This window comes from Rhagoletis pomonella, unplaced genomic scaffold (genome assembly GCF_013731165.1).
Source record: "Rhagoletis pomonella isolate Grant_MI unplaced genomic scaffold, Rhpom_1.0 Rhpom_scaffold_00014, whole genome shotgun sequence".
In the NCBI taxonomy this organism is placed as follows: Eukaryota; Metazoa; Arthropoda; class Insecta; order Diptera; family Tephritidae; genus Rhagoletis; species Rhagoletis pomonella.
The window spans coordinates 15,033,436-15,049,606 of record NW_023458568.1 but is presented as its reverse complement, the minus strand read 5'-3'; the positions used below and the strand labels follow the sequence as shown (position 1 = coordinate 15,049,606).

The 16,171-nt window shown below is 34.6% G+C and overlaps 1 protein-coding gene across 1 annotated transcript in view; it reads left to right on the top strand.

The window, feature by feature from the left end:
• The window catches only part of LOC118749270, a 129,462-nt gene that overhangs the window by 8,617 nt on the left and 104,674 nt on the right, over positions 1–16,171 (top strand). Inside the window, exon 2 of the mRNA XM_036484070.1 lies at positions 9,645–9,766. Coding sequence (XP_036339963.1) covers positions 9,689–9,766 — 78 coding nt within the window. The 5' untranslated portion in view covers positions 9,645–9,688. The remainder of the gene's footprint in view (positions 1–9,644; positions 9,767–16,171) is intronic.

Sequence of the window (16,171 nt, the reverse complement as noted above, 5' to 3'; positions counted from 1 at the left end):
CGGAATAATTAAAACGAGATGGTAGAATTCAAAATGTATCGCAAAAATTCGAAAGTTGTTTTAGAAGTGCAGCCACTGTATACCAAATATTTCAAGTATGTATTCGAATATGAGATGACTCTAATTTTACCGAAGTAATTTTGTAGAAGTGGCAGTAGTGCTGCCATTGAAACTCGAAGGGTTTTTATAATTACGCACATGCGAAATATAATTCAATTCAATTTAGTAATGCAAATAGATATTTAGTTGCAAAAGTTACCATCAATTGTCAAAGAAATCTTGCAGAAAACAGGTGAAACAATGAAAAATATTGAAGAGTGCAAAACAAGTTGTGCGCATCGCGTAAAGTCGATGATGCAGTCGTGCAGAACATGATGGCGCGTGTGCGATGAAAACACCGATCACTTGCAGATGGAGCAAATAATAACTAATATTTTAACATTTTAATAACATCTAAACTTCCAAATTATATAATACAAAAAAATAAATAATTTCAAAGCCTAGTTTGTTTCTGGTAGTAATTTCTAAGTGTCGCAGTAATTATTTTGTGTTTTACGCTTATAAAAAACACATAATATAAAAAAATTATAATTATTGTTATTAGTAATATATAAACTGGGAACTTTTACAAACCTAGTTTGTAAAACGTTTGTTGGTATATATCTTAATGAAAATGCACACCAAATTGCTTAGATTGATGAGGAAGCCCGACTTAGCCATACCAGATTAACTTGCTTTGTGTGCACAGGGAAATTCCAGCATAACTCAATTAATCACCAAACCTACTTGATCAAATTAAGAGTTAATGACTAAAAATTAATTTTTTAATCGCGGTTACGATTAACTATTTAGCCAGATTAAAATTAATCATGATTAACTGTAATCAGCTTGAATTTAATCGAATTAACTAATTATAACATCAATCGATTAATGCCATCATTGATTTCACATACATATCACTATACCAAGTTTCAGTTCTCTCCCACAAATACTTCCAGAGATATGTATGTAATATGAAAATTCCAATTTGTATGGGATGGACCTTGAGTTATCGGACTTACTTTCAGTTTAAGACCATCCTTCCGAAAGCCGTAGTAAGTGTACTAAATTTCGTTCTGATCGGAAAACCGGTTAAGGAAGTAGCCTATTTTTCAATCCAGGTCATAAATTATCTTTGAACAAAATTTCATTTTCAAACAGATGCCAATTCTTAAAAAGGTAGCCTATTTTCCAGTCTAGGTCATAAGCTATCTGTGTGCAAACTGTCATGCAAATCAGTTCAGTCATTTACGCGTGTTAATTTAATTAAACTTTCCTAATACGTGATAACTCTTAAAATAGTAGCCTATTTTCCAACATAGGTCATAAGCTATCTCTGTGCGAAATGTCATGCAAATCTGTTCAGTCGTTTCCGCGTATTAATGTAATTAAAACTTTTTTAACAGGTGGCAACTCTTCCAAAAATTAGCCTATTTTCCACTGTAGGTCATAAGCTATCTGCTTGCAAAATTTCATGCACATCCGTTCAGACTTTTCCGCGTATTAATTTAATTAAACTTTTTTAGCAGGTGGTAACTCTTAAAAACAGTAGCCTATTTTTCAACTTAGCTCATAAGCTATCTGTGTGAAAACTTCCATGCAAATCAGTTCACTCATTTGCGCGTATTAATTAAATTAAACATTTCTAGCAGGTGGCAACTCTTAAAAAAGTAGCCTACTTACTAACCTAGGTCATAAGCTATCTGTGTGCAAAATTTCATGCAAATCCGTTAAGTCGTATCCGCGTATTAATATAATTAAACTTTTTTAACAGGTGGCAGCTCTTAAGAATAGTAGCCTATTTTCCAATCTAGGTCATAAGCTATCTGTGTGCAAATTTTCATGCAAATCCATTCAGTCGTTCCCGCATATTAATAAATTAAACTTTTTTAACAGGTGGCAACTCTTAAAAAATAGCCTATTAACCAATCTGGCCCATAAGCTATCTGCGTACCAAATTTCATGCACGTCCGTTCAGTCGTTTCCGCGTGATGATTTCCCAAACATCCAAACATACAAACTTTCACATTTATAATATTAGTAAGAAGTAAGATAAGATTAAATCTTTTCTGGTGGCTGTAAACGAACTAGTGCCGTTATTCAGGAAAACATATTTTTATTAACATGGGCTTAGTTCGCTTTATGGCCTGATTTAGGTTATGTAAAATAAATGGCCGATACAACTCACTTTGATATGTTCAAGGGCTTTGGGATTTTATTTGTTATTTGAAGGTTTTGGGCTCTTCTCTTCCCTAGTTGACTTTGCGTCCTCGTTTACTTAATTTGTCGGCTTGGCTGTTGATTCCTCCTTTTTAGTTGAAACACATTTTATTAAATTTGATTTTTCTTTTTTCGCGCCCGAAATGTTTCGTTTATTGTGTTGTTAATTTTGTTTACGCGGCGCGCCCAATTTGTTGAATTGTATGTATGTAAATTTTCTCAATTTGTTCACTTTTACCCTTCTTTTTGTATATTTATGTATTTTTCGTGTTTTTTTTCTATTCACTGTTTAGGTTTGTTTTTAAATAATTTCAATTTTATTTTTTGTTTAATTTTTTCAAAGGCGCCTGTCTGTTTGGCGCAGAAGGACCATCGCTAGTTTTACACCAGGGCAAAACACTTTGGGGGCACACTGACCACTTTCTCGAAAAATATAAATTAAAATCAGATCACGGAACCGTCTTGGTAATCGCAAAATTGTGTTTTGTTTAATGTTATGTTGCAATTCATGTGTGTGTGTATGTGTAGGTACAATTCATATGTATATGTGTGTGTGTAGGTGTATTATGTGAACGTGGGTAGAACGGGCCGTGGTGAGTGAGCGATTAGGCAGGGTTGCTGCTGCTCCACGGAGCCACGGAGGGGGGAGCCGCTGAGCTCATTTAGCCATAATCCATCAGCTAAGTATAATAATATGTCCAAGGACTGTATAAGTTTAGGAAGACACACAATTGTTTAATTTTATTACTACCCTGTTTGTTTAATTTTATTACTACCCTGTACGCAAGAACCGGAAAGCTGTATGGAATTTAAAGTTAAGTTACGCGAAGAAGAATCTCGTCCGTTAGCATCCACATCCAATCAAACTCGAGCATTTTGCACAATATGTATGTACGGTGACCATATTAACCAACGTAAAATAAAGGACATTTTTTTTAAATTATTTGGGAATACGTACATACAACTTGTATGGAAAAAATAGCCTTACCAATATCGTAATTTAAATCAAATATTTACCAGTTAATTATATTATTTAACTGTACAAGATCCCCCGCTGTAGAGAAAAATTAAGCCAAATCCTTTTTAAGGACTTCGCCATATTTTGCTACCAAAATGCGTTTATCATAATTCATACTGCACGACGAAGCCAGCACACAGTGGTTAAAAATTGGAATTCAATGTTCATAATGCACCGGAGCATTCATTTTTCAACCAATTTTTACTAAAAACCAAAAAAAAACATTTATTTCGGTGAACATTTTTTTATCACATTTCAAATTTTTTTTTGTGTATTCTTTTCGTTTTGGGAGAACCATACAATTGTTTTCAACCAGTTTTTATTATGTAACATTTATTAACTGGAACAGGAGAATACATTTTCTTCAAAATTGCTACTTTATCTGCATTTTGCACTAAAATAATTTAATATAATCAAATAAAAGTGCAGAAATCAGGGTCAACTGGTCTCTTGCAAATATCGTAAGCTTTCATAAAAAAAATTAAATACAAATTAATCAAATTAAGTGAAAAATTAAGTCTCCAGTGAATTACGAACACTAAATGCCAGTTTTGAGCCACTGTGCTTTAGGGGGTTTATTGTTCTCTTTTAGTGGAACTGGAAACTCAGCGTGCAACACAATCCTGGGCACAACTTTCCCTGTGCTTTATAGATTGTACAAAGATTAGGGATTACCTAGAAACCCTTAAGTGGGGTGCGAAACAAACTGGCGAAGGTTTTCATTATATTTTATAAGGGACATTTTCATTTTTCATATTCTGCGTTTAAAAATTTTGCTCCGAAACATGCAGAGCCGATTTAAAGGACAGTTTAAGAAATAAAGTACAAAAGGGGTCCTTTATTTTGAAAAAATTATAAGGGATTACCCCCTGTCAAAAATTTTTTTATTTTCGCTTTTATTTCAACATATTTTGATTAAAAGAAAAATACTGATAAAAATAAAATATTTCACACAAACAACAAAAAATATAATCGATAATCGCATGAGGCTATTGCCTGAAAATTTTAAAATGCACTTAGTGGCATTGTGCTACTATGATAGACGGCGAGTAATCATACTCAACTTTGTACAGTAGACAGCATCACTCCCCATACAAAAAAAACGGTACTGTTTTTCCACTGGAATTATAAAATCTATTATATTTTAAGACTTCCGCCAAAATATCACGCAAAAATATTAAGATTTACGTGAGATGGACCGAATTGAAAATACCTCCAAAAAATGACTTTTGTTTTAATAAAAACAGTTTTTTTTTTTAAATTATTTTTATAAAATATTACCTGAGATGACTGAACAGTTTAAGCTTAAGAAGTTTGCATAAAGGTATTTAAAAAAAAATTTCTGCGGAATCATAATAATCAGATTTCTGATGCTGTTTTTTAACTTTTTTCAAAGATTGGTTTAAGGAAAGCTTGAATAACTCAGTCAAAACCTTACCAATTTAGACTTATAAGGTATCATTGGTATGGTATTTTCTCACCCTTTTAAGTATGGTAGGAGGAAGGTAAGATAAACGAGTATTATTCCATGTTGAATTAAGATGCGTTGGTATTGAATAAAGCAAAAATTGGGACGTGAATGAGTTTTTTTGCAAAGAAATAAAAAGGGTGAGAAAATACCTTTCCACTGATACCTCATAAGTCTATGTCGGTAAAGTTTTGGGGCAGTTATTCAAGTTTTTCTCTGATTATAATGATTCCGTTGATACAGTTTTTTAATATTTTTATGTAAATTTTTCAAACTTAAACTGTTTTGTCATCTGAGGGGAATTTTTCCAAAAAATCCTTTAAGAAACTATTTTTATTCATAAAAAAAAACATTTTTAGAAGTATTTTCAAACCGGCCCAGCTCACGTAAATCTTAATATTTTTCCGAAATATTTTGGTAGAAGTCTTAAAATATACTAGGTTTGGTAATCCCGAAAGAAAACCGCAACTTTTTTTGGTGATGCAGTCTAATGTATCTACAGTAGTCGAAAAAATTATAGCCCCACCAAATTTTCACAAGTTTTAAAATATTATTTTTGTTGTTACTTAATTTTGGTTAGTTTTTTACGAAAATTAATTTGTTGAAATTTTTCAACAGAACATCGCTGTATTGCACCAATCCTTTGACTACAAAAAAAAATGTTCCCATTTTTTTTATTTTGTACCAATAATAATAATAATAGATTGGCGCTTACACATACATATGTTAGTGTTTGGCCGAGCTTCTCCTCCGACTTGTGGCGTGCGCCTTGATGTTGCCACACAAAGTGGAAGGATCTACAGTTTTACGCCGACTCCGAGCGGCGATTATATTTTTATGAGAAGCTGTTTTTCATGGCAGAAATACACTCGGAGGTTTGCCATTGCCTGCCGAGGGACGACCGCTGTTAAGAAAAAACCTTTTTTCTATATTTTTGCTATGTTGCTTTGACCAGGGTTTGAACCCAGGCGTTGTACCAATAGCCCAATGTAAAAATGTACCAATCTGTACAAATGTACCAATCGAGTGCTACTGCCTTAAAAATGTATGCCATTTAAAAAAAAATCAAGAAATTTTCGTAAATATTTCGAGTTTTTTAATTAGATTCTGACTATGCAGTTTTGTAGCCCATTGAGTTCTAGTCGAATAAAGTAAAAGTGGTTAAAAACTACCATTGACTTTTTAGAATTTTTAAAAAAGCTCGATATTTGTACGAAAGTTTGTTGATTTTTTTTAATATCGCACAAATTTGGAAACTTGAATTTACACGGGTTTTGTTAAAGAATCCTTACTACCCTTACTAATATTATAAATCCGAAAGTGAGCTTGTTTGTTTGCTACGCTTTCACGCTTTAACTCAACCGATCATCATGAAATTTTGTACACTTCTGTCATTTAGCCCAACTTAAAATATAGGATAGATTTGATATCGATTAGACAAGGGGGCGTGGCACCTCCAATACAAACGGAATTTTTCATACTGCATTACTCAGGAAATATTTTGGATATATTACTGGAACTTGGTATGGAGATATATAAAATCATTATTTACTCATGGATGAGAGCTGCCACCCTTTCAAAAAATCAAACTCAACTTCAATTAAGGGAGTTATTTATTTCAAAATAATATTAAAAAATGGATGTCAAGATGCTTACAAAAGTTGTAGTTCGAATGAATTTTGAAAAGGGTCGCCACCTGTTTGAAAAGTCAAGTTTAAAACAATTATACGCAAGCTATCTGAAGAATTAAAATATGGTTGCCTAACGAAATATTGTTAAGAAACCTTTTTGTTTTGAATAACCTTTAAGTCTTTCACAAGGGTTGCCACCTTTTTAAAAATTAAATTCAATTATTCTAAATTAAGTATTACAGTAAAAGGCGCGTAATGGTCCTGGCGGTTGATTTATCGGTGGTGATGTGAGATTTATCCCTGCACAACTCAACCCTGGTGTCTCCGAATGAAGCTTCAACGCATAATAATACTGGCAAAACACATCCATTGGGCCAAGCATAACACGATATACTCATTGGTGATTATTCATAATCACTCCAGCGCCACCTGGCAGCCCTTTTTGGCAGTAGTATTGCCTTGAAATTTCATACACTCAGCGAAGCGGGTGGGGCGATCTAGTGAACTATATTTTTATACAGAAATAACCAAAACTAAATTACAACGAAAATGATACGTTAAAACTTGGCAAAAAGTAGTTCGGCTATAATTTTTTTACCACTGTATGTATTTTTTAATATCTTTAATTGGACATGCACATTGTACGTAAAGGAAGTACATAACAAAATTAAAAAATATATGCCTTTTTTGCTTTTTTCAAAGCCCATTTTGCTTTTTCCAAGTTTTTAGTGCCTTAAAATCCTACATTTCGGGGGAGAGGAGGTCAGAACACCTACAATCGATTGGTACCAACTTTACCTTATTTGGAATTAAGGCTTTTTTGTTATTAAGCTAAGCCTTTTATTTTTGCCGGATAAAATAAAAGTCACATTATAACCGTTATTGTTTGACTGAAAAAATAAAAATCAAATTATATCAGTAATTTTTTTTCTAAAAAAAAATAAAAGTCACAAAATTACTTTTTTTCACGAAACTTTTATTATAAAAGTCATAACCGGTTGGGTCCCTGATATAAAATTAAGCTGCGTAACCACCCAAATGTACTGGCAAGTGGCCTGTAGAACACAACAAATCTAACACGTCTGCGAAGAAAAGACCTACCCGCCTTTTGTTGAGCGACGTAAACCCAGGGTTTGACCTATAATATTGTACATTAGACGTAAGATTTTTAAACTTGTTGTTAGGTTTAATATATGTAAAATAAGCAGATCCAACAAATAAATACACGTATAATAAAAAAATAATAAAATCGGTTTACTCAAAAACACACGAACAGAAGAATTATATGTACTAGTAAAGCAAAAAAATTTTGAATGCATTGTGCGAATAATTTGGGCGGCACTATATGTTTATTTTGAACTTTAGTACGTTAAAATGATCTCATCTTTTTATGGTTCTGTTTTTGTCTTGCCAAAATAAAATTTTGCTACATACTTTCGTACGTAAGTAATTTTTGTCTAAAAGAAAGGAAAGGGAGGGGCGGTTGTGGTGTTAGATTTTCCAAAATGTCCCGGTTTGCCAACGGAGATATCCGGCAGCCCTACATATGTAGCAAAACACACATCGGCGTAGCCAGAATGAAATTTAGAGGGGGGGATCTCGACCCTATTAAGCTGGCGTTTCAGGGTACTATTTTATATATATATAAGGGAAATTTTAAAGTTAGGGGGGGCTCGAGCACCCCCCTTCCCCTACCTGACTACGCCCATGATAACACAACACAATAGTATAACATCGCAAATTCTTCAGTTGTATTTCCTTTTTATTCCTATCACTTTCTTCCTCTCAATCTTTGTCTCTACGCTTTTAACGTTTATGTTTATGTTTATCTTCACCTTCATGTTCATGTTGATGTTCAAGTTCATGTTCATCTACATCTTCTTCTTCTTCATCTTCGTCTTCGTCTTCGTCTTCGTCTTCGTCTTCGTCTTCTTCTTCTTCATCTTCGTCTTCATCTTCATCGTCATCTTCATCTTCATCTTCATCTTCATCGTCATCGTCATCTTCATCTTCATCTTCATCTTAATCTTCATTTTCATCTTCATCTTCATCTTCATCTTCATCTTCATCTTCATCTTCATCTTCATCTTCATCTTCATCTTCATCTTCATCTTCATCTTCATCTTCATCTTCATCTTCATCTCCATCTTCATCTTTATCTTTTCCTTTATCCTGTTCTAAATATGTCCATTATTTTCTTCATTTACATATTAACCCCCACCATTGTTATTAGGTTAGGTATTTAAATTTTTCTTCCTCTTTGACTTTATACTCAGGTTTCTTTACTTTTATATTAATTTCTGTATTTATCCCTTTATTCTTCTCCATACTCAACTTTTGTCTCGTTTATCGGAATTTTATCAATTTATATGAACGCCGCTATTATTTTATATTTCATTATATAAGATTAAAAATCTTGTTTAGTTTGGTTCACTTTATGCCAAATGATGTTGTCATTGATGCCACATCAGGTGACATCGTGTCATGTGGTGAAATTGGGGGTGGTGAGTAGCGGTGTTGTGAATTCAGGTGTGGTGGGCTTAAGAGGTGTGGTGAGTGTAGGTGTGGTGAAAATAGATTCATTCGAGAGCGAATAAAACTATTTAGGAAATAACGCTCAACAATTATTTTTTTTTTTTGTATCAGGTAGTTAAAACACGATAAGGAAGTAAAACAAATTGCCTGTAACGCTGTTTATTGGAAAAGCTTAAGCATTAATCTGCAAATACATAGTTTAGCATTTATCGGCAGTCCGTTATATAATCTAAAGAACAATATAAAATTTTGCACTTTATGTTTACTATTTTAGGAGCTATCGACGTTTGAACGCTTACACGAGCAGGGCCCTACTGCACCAACCACTTTCAATTTATAATTTTTGGATAAGTGTTTGTTTTCAAGTCAAGTTGCACTTATAAAAAAAAACTATCACTTTACCAAAAAATAATTAGTAGATTTGATAAGCATTACACAGAAAATTTCCTTTGCTATGCAAATGGAGAACTTTTGCAGCAATGTCCTTAGCTAAAATGATTAGCGTTTCTTAACGGAAGGAACCAAGGTACGTTTTGATTTCTATTTCTCAAGCCAATAGCGACAAATGTAACGAATAACAACCATGTTTACTTTATGTACATTTTCAATAAATTGCATTTTTGTGTCAAGCATAACGCTAACATGTACTTGTATATGTATGTCCATACCTAAAAGTCCTCACAGTTAATTTTATTGTTCATTGTTATACATTTTCACTTTTTTCTATTTACAGAGGGACGAAAACTGACAAACGCATCGCAATTGAAGGTGACCAAGATGCTGCTAATTGTCTCCACCGTTTTTGTTTGCCTCAATTTGCCCAGCAGTGTGATGCGCATCAAAACGTATTTGGAGGTAAGTACGTGCAAGCACTGTTGCCAAGTTGGTGCTTTTCGCACTAAAAATGCGAAAATTTTTGAGTTTGGTGCTTGGTGCGTTTTTTGGTGCTTTTACTTTTAGTTTGAAGACACCAAATCTAGCAATCGTAAGTTTTGTAAGAAACTTTTCAAAAATGGAAACAAAATCATGGCACAATGGCAATCATAAGCAAAAGAGCATATGTTTAGCAACAATATATGTGACAGCATTTTCAATCATGCCAGAATTACATTCGGTAATTTGCCATTGTTGGGACCAGGAATCGACTTTTAGAACTAATAGGAAATTATTAACTCTAACTTTATTTTATTATTTCGCTAATACAAAAGAAAAATAAATTCTTATTAGATTCGATTAAGCACACAAATTAAAAAAGAAGAATCGAAATCGGATGAGATTTGAAGAGTGGACAGCTTTCTTGACACAAAAATATGTTTCCAACTATGCGCCGTTGGATAATACGCTCAAATAAGACATGTTTTAAAGCGAAATCAAATTTCGTTTTGATTCAGGTGTTAATCGTTCCTTTAATTCACAAGATCATAAGAGACTGTGGTGTAGATTTAAACTACCACATAGTTCATGAAACTTAATTTCTCGTTTTTGCTCTGGTTTCATAGGAATTGTAGAAAACATTTAGCAAAACGAAGAAAAATTTAACATATAAACCGTCAGGAAAAAATTTAAAAATTTTGGTTACATTTAAGCGAAACGGCAACGTTGGACACAGCTGCACATTAGAAAATAAGAACACGAATGTTAATGTCGCTTGCACGAAAATGTTTGAATTTATAATATAATAATAGATTGGCGCTTACACATATGTTAGTGTTTGGCCGACCTTCTCCTCCGATTTGTGGCGTGCGCCTTGATGTTGTCTCACAAAGTGGAGCGACCTACAGTTTTACGCCGACTCCGAGCGGCGATTGTATTTTTATGAGAAGCGGTTTTTAAAGGCAGAAATACACTTGGAGGTTTGCCATTTCCTGCCGAGGGGCCACCGCTATTAAGAAAAAACCCTTTTTTCTAAATTTGATATTGCGATATTGCTTTGACCAGGGACAAAACCCGTGCTCTGCGGAGTGGAAGCGCGTACTGCTCACCACTACACCACAGCGACCTTCGAGCAAGAAACGTTGATTTTTATTAGTTTGAATCGGCATCCCTACAATACAAATCCATTAAATACTCCAATAAAAATTTGGTGCTTTTTTCGAAAAAAAAACGCGATTTTTCTGGAGTTTTAGTGCTTTTTCAAATTCAAACTTGGCAACACTGCTTGCAGGCATCCTATTACCAAACGTAGAATAGCACACACAAAGAAATTTTAGAATAACGAGAATTTCAAGCTACCAAAGTGTATGTACATTAAAGTAAAGTGAAAAATAAGGTCGGATTTTTAATGCCGCCACCCCCTAGGATAGAACAAAAAAAATATACTCCTATTTTTTTATTTTGCAAAAAAAAAATTAGGTAGTGATCAAAACGCTCAAAGTTTTCCATGTATTTTATATGGCGAAAACCACTTTTCGTAGAAATAGAGTTGAATTCTTGAAAATCAATATTTTTCGATCGGAAAACTTTGCTTATCTTCAGGAGATTCCCAGTAATAATACCCAGTTGTTTCTTTAACCATTTTTTCATGGTAACTATATTTTATTGGTCCTCCAGAACCCACAGAAGGTGCAATAGGGGGACCAAAAAAAATCTTTAATATTAAAAAATGGCAAAATAAACAATGGGAAATTAATATTGGAAGTCTCCTAAAGAGAACCACAGTTTTCCGATGTTAAAATATAAGGGGTATTCTCGAAGTCTTGCACTATGCACGGATTGCACGAAATGCAAAAATACTATGCCAAATTTCGAACAGTACGAGAGCACCCCAAGTAGTAGTGGGTATCAAGCAGCGAAATTATGTATCAAATACAATAACAAGAGACAGCAAAAAAAATGGAGTGAGCGAGATGAGAGGAATGAGAGAAATATGTGGCAATTCCAACAACAAAACCACCAGCACAGGGTCGCATTTATCTTGCTATGCTATTTTGCAATATATATACATGGGTTTCGACGTTGCATATTTTGCAGCGACAGGAAATGTTGTTTCCAATGTTGGCAAGTTATGCAATCCATGCAATCCGTGCTACGTGCAATGGCTTTGAAAGATTTGGAGAATACCCCCATTGATTTTCAAAATTGTATACCATTTCTCCGAAAAGTTGTCAAGTCACATGTTCTACTTTTGTTGCGAAACCGATTTGCGCTGGCCATATATGTAATACTTCTATATTGGCAGTAAGCTAATTTCTCAATGTGTAAGCATTCCGCAATCAAAGCGAGACAGTCTAGTACCGTTTTTGTCAATGTATTGTGTACTTGAGTGCCGTTTTTGTATATGTGTTGTGTACATGTTCATTTATAAACGTATGTCTTCCTTTTCTTTCGTACGTGTTTATTGATATATCTGTACTGTAGTGTTTTCGGACGGTACTAGCTCTTACTGCCAATATAGGAGTATTACATATATGGCGCTGGCACAATATGAGTGTAATCAGATTTTAATAAGTCTCTTCACACTTTTCATCAAAAAATCAAAATAGAATTTTTTAAAGAACATGAATAGAATTAAAATTTGTCCGAAGCATTGCTAATAAAACCTGATAAAATGAGAATTTGAATTTAGGGCCGTTTTCTCAAGTACCTAGGTTTTAAAATACGTCTGCACTTTAAACACAAATTTTGTTCTGAAAAATGTGTTTAAGAGGGCAGATAAATTAAGAAAAAACCCACTTAGAGTTAGCTCAGAATGAATAGAGAAGTCGATTAAGCCATGTTTGCCTGTCCGTCCGTCCGTGTACACGATAACTCGAGCAAATATTGAGATATCTCAACGAAATTTGGTATGCAGGTTTCCCTTTATTTAAGCTAGGTTGGTGTTGAAAATGGGCGATATCGGAATATAACCACGCCCACTTCCCATATAACAGTATTTTCAAAAAAAAAAGGCAAAAACTACGATATTTCGGTAAACACTGGATCCAAATTGTTGAAAATTAGTACGTGAAGTAGAATTTTGGTAAAATATAGTGCTAATATGAATTTTTTGGAAAACGGGCGTTACCACGCCCACTTACGATGAAATGCTGTATCTTAGTAGCCGCTTCACCAATCCTTACCAAACCCGGTACGAGCATTGCCTAGGGCCTAGCTAAGAAATCTGTTGAAAATATTTGAGATCGGGCAATAACCACGCCCACCTCCCATATAACGGTAATTTACAAAAACATAAAAACTGTGATAAATCAGTAACTACTGAAGCTAATTGACTCAAAATCGATAACTAGAATAACCACTTAGCAGACACTTAGGCTATTATATATTTTTGGATAATGGGCGTGGCGCAGCCCACTTATGATCACAAATGTGTATCTCCGTAACCGATTCATAAATTTCTACCAACTCGGAGCACTCAATAACCTTAGTATAAGAAAGAAATTCATTGAAAATTATTCAAATCGGACTAAAATTACACCCACTTCCCGTATAACGGTAAATTTCAGACATCCGAAAACTCCGATATGTCAATAAATGAGGACGTTAATTTACTCCAGGTTAATAGTTACAACAATCTCTTAACAATAAATAAGACTGCTATAGACTTTTAGGATTGGGCGTGGCACCGCAAGGCAAGGTGGCATAGTGTATCTCGGTAACCACTTTATATATTTCTACCATACTTGGTTTAATTATTTCATTAAGTTCATTCAGCATATTGTCGAAAAAGTGTGGAATCGGGAAAAACTCCCCTGCTTATCATGCAAATGTAGTTAAAGAAAGTAGAAACGACGATATTTGATACCTGCGCCGAGTATATAAAGTTCGGTTTCGTCCGAACTTATACTTCTTTACTTGTTTCACAATAATTTTTCATGAAAAACGGCTCAATCAAAATTGTTTAATATGATTTGTTCCGCAATATAGATATTCTGCCGAAATCCGCAATAAAATTTGCGTTTACTGTTAAATTTGTTACTGTTTACTGTTAAATTTGCCATTTTCTAGGGTTTCGTCGTCTTAAAGAAAAATCTTCCCGAATAAATACTTTTACTGGATGGGTATTCTATTTGCCACGCCGATTTCTAGGGTTTCGTCGTCTTAAAGAAAAATCTTCCCGAATAAATACTTTTACTGGATGGGTATTCTATCGGAATCCCCAATAAAATTTTCTTCTCCGATTCATGACGTGCGCCTTGATGTTGCCACACAAAGGGAAGGGACCTACAGTTTTACCCCGACTCCGAATGCCGATTGTATTTTTATGAGAAGCTCTTTTTAATGGCAGAATACCCTCGGAAGTATGTCATTGCGACCGCAATTAGAAAACAACTTTTTTTTAATTTGCCGGTTAAGATACAAGTGAATGAAAATCTCTTAAGTGGGCCACCCAGTGGGCCAGGGAGCGTGGTGCAACTAGAGAGCGCAAAAAAAATGTATTTATAAACATAAGCATATTATTTAGTACAATATTTTTTAAAGTTGTATACATAAATATGTACATACATAACATGCATATTTATATATGTACGTATGTACGAATAAAGTGATTTGTTCGAAAAAATCTTGACCATCCAATTTTGAGTGGCACACTTGAGAGATTTCCACTCAAGTGCTAACCGAAATAAGCATTATAACTGATTACATGTCTAAATAACACAGGTCAACTCAACACACACAAACTCAACACAGGAATTCAACACACACAAACTAAACAAATATCAACTCAACACACACTGGTTGAACACATGTGTTGGGTATTGTAATGATCGATATTTGACGGTCTTCTTTCTGCGTAGGCGGCCTTCGGCCGCACTTAGGGATTATAACCCTCACAAAGTAGAATTCTCTTTCTGTTTTGCGAAGAAAAGGGGCTGAACACCTTTTTCAGAGAACACCTTTCAGCGTAGGCGGCCTTCGGCCGCCCTTAGGGATTATAACCGTCACTAAGCATAATTCTGTTTTCTGTTTTGCGAAGAAAAGGGGCCGAACACCATTTTCAGAGAACACCTTTCTGCGTAGGCGGTCTTCGGCCGCGCTTTCGGATTATAACCCTCACTAAGTATAATTCTCTTTCTGTTTTGCGAAGAAAAGGGGCTAACACCTTTCTGCGTAGGCGGGCTTTGGCCGCGCCTAGGGATTATAACCCTCACTAAGTAGAATTCTCCTTTCTGTTTTGCGAAGAAAAGGGGCTAACACCTTTTTCAGAGAACACCTATCTGCGTAGGCGGCCTTCGGCCGCTCTTAGGGATTATAACCCTCACAAAGTAGAATTCTCTTTCTGTTTTGCGAAGAAAAGGGGCCAACACTTTTTGCAGAGAACACCTTTCTGCGTAGGCGGGCTTCGGCCCCGCTTAGGGATTATAACCCTCACTAAGTAGAATTATCCTTTCTGTTTTGCGAAGAAAAGGGGCTGAACACCTTTTTCAGAGAACACCTTTCTGCGTAGGCGGCCTTCGGCTGCGCTTAGGGATTATAACCCTCACTAAGTAGAATTCTCTTTCTGTCTTCTTTGCGAGGCTGAACACCTTTTGCAGAGAACCCCTTTCTGCGTAGACAAGGACAAGACAGGAAATTTATGTTCCGTTTGCTGCAAAGCAAAGATGGTTAAAATTTCGACGCGAATTTCTCAACTCTGAAGGAGATGTTTTTAAAGAAAATGTATTGTTATTCTATGAGAAAGCAATGAGTTATTTAACTACTTGGTAGAGTAACTTTGAAGTAGTATCAAAATTTATTTGGATAAAAACTTATAAAGAAATCAAATGGGAAGACATTTAAAATAGGATTGCCGCATTAATTAAGCATACTCCCGAAAATTATCATGAGTTTGACAGTGACGGGATTTTTGATGAATTCGCACTAGTGCATAAGATTATAAGTCCTGAGAAAGACGCAGAAAAATGGGAAGCAATATCATGTGTAGACAGATGGCTACGAGTCGCAGATATAGCTGAACTGGCTAATACAAATGTTACTAATGTAATGAAAATAGTGGAGTTTATTTTGTGCATCCCAGGAACATCTGCCGCAGTTGAACGAACTTTTTCGCTAGTGAAGAATCAAAAGAAGAAGAAGCTAGTGAAGAAAGAAAGAGGTCGATTGCGCATTTCGGTTATTGCTGAGTTACTAAATATTTAAATAAACAGTTACTAAAAAAGGTATTTCAGCTGAGAAGAACGATTGGCCTGGTGGTAAAGAAATAAGTTTGTTATAAACACGGTTTCTTTTAACAACTTTTACCTTATTTCCTCTCTTCTTTTCTTTCTTCGTTTTTTTTATTTAGACAAATTGATATTTTCTAATGCGATGAAATCACTTATA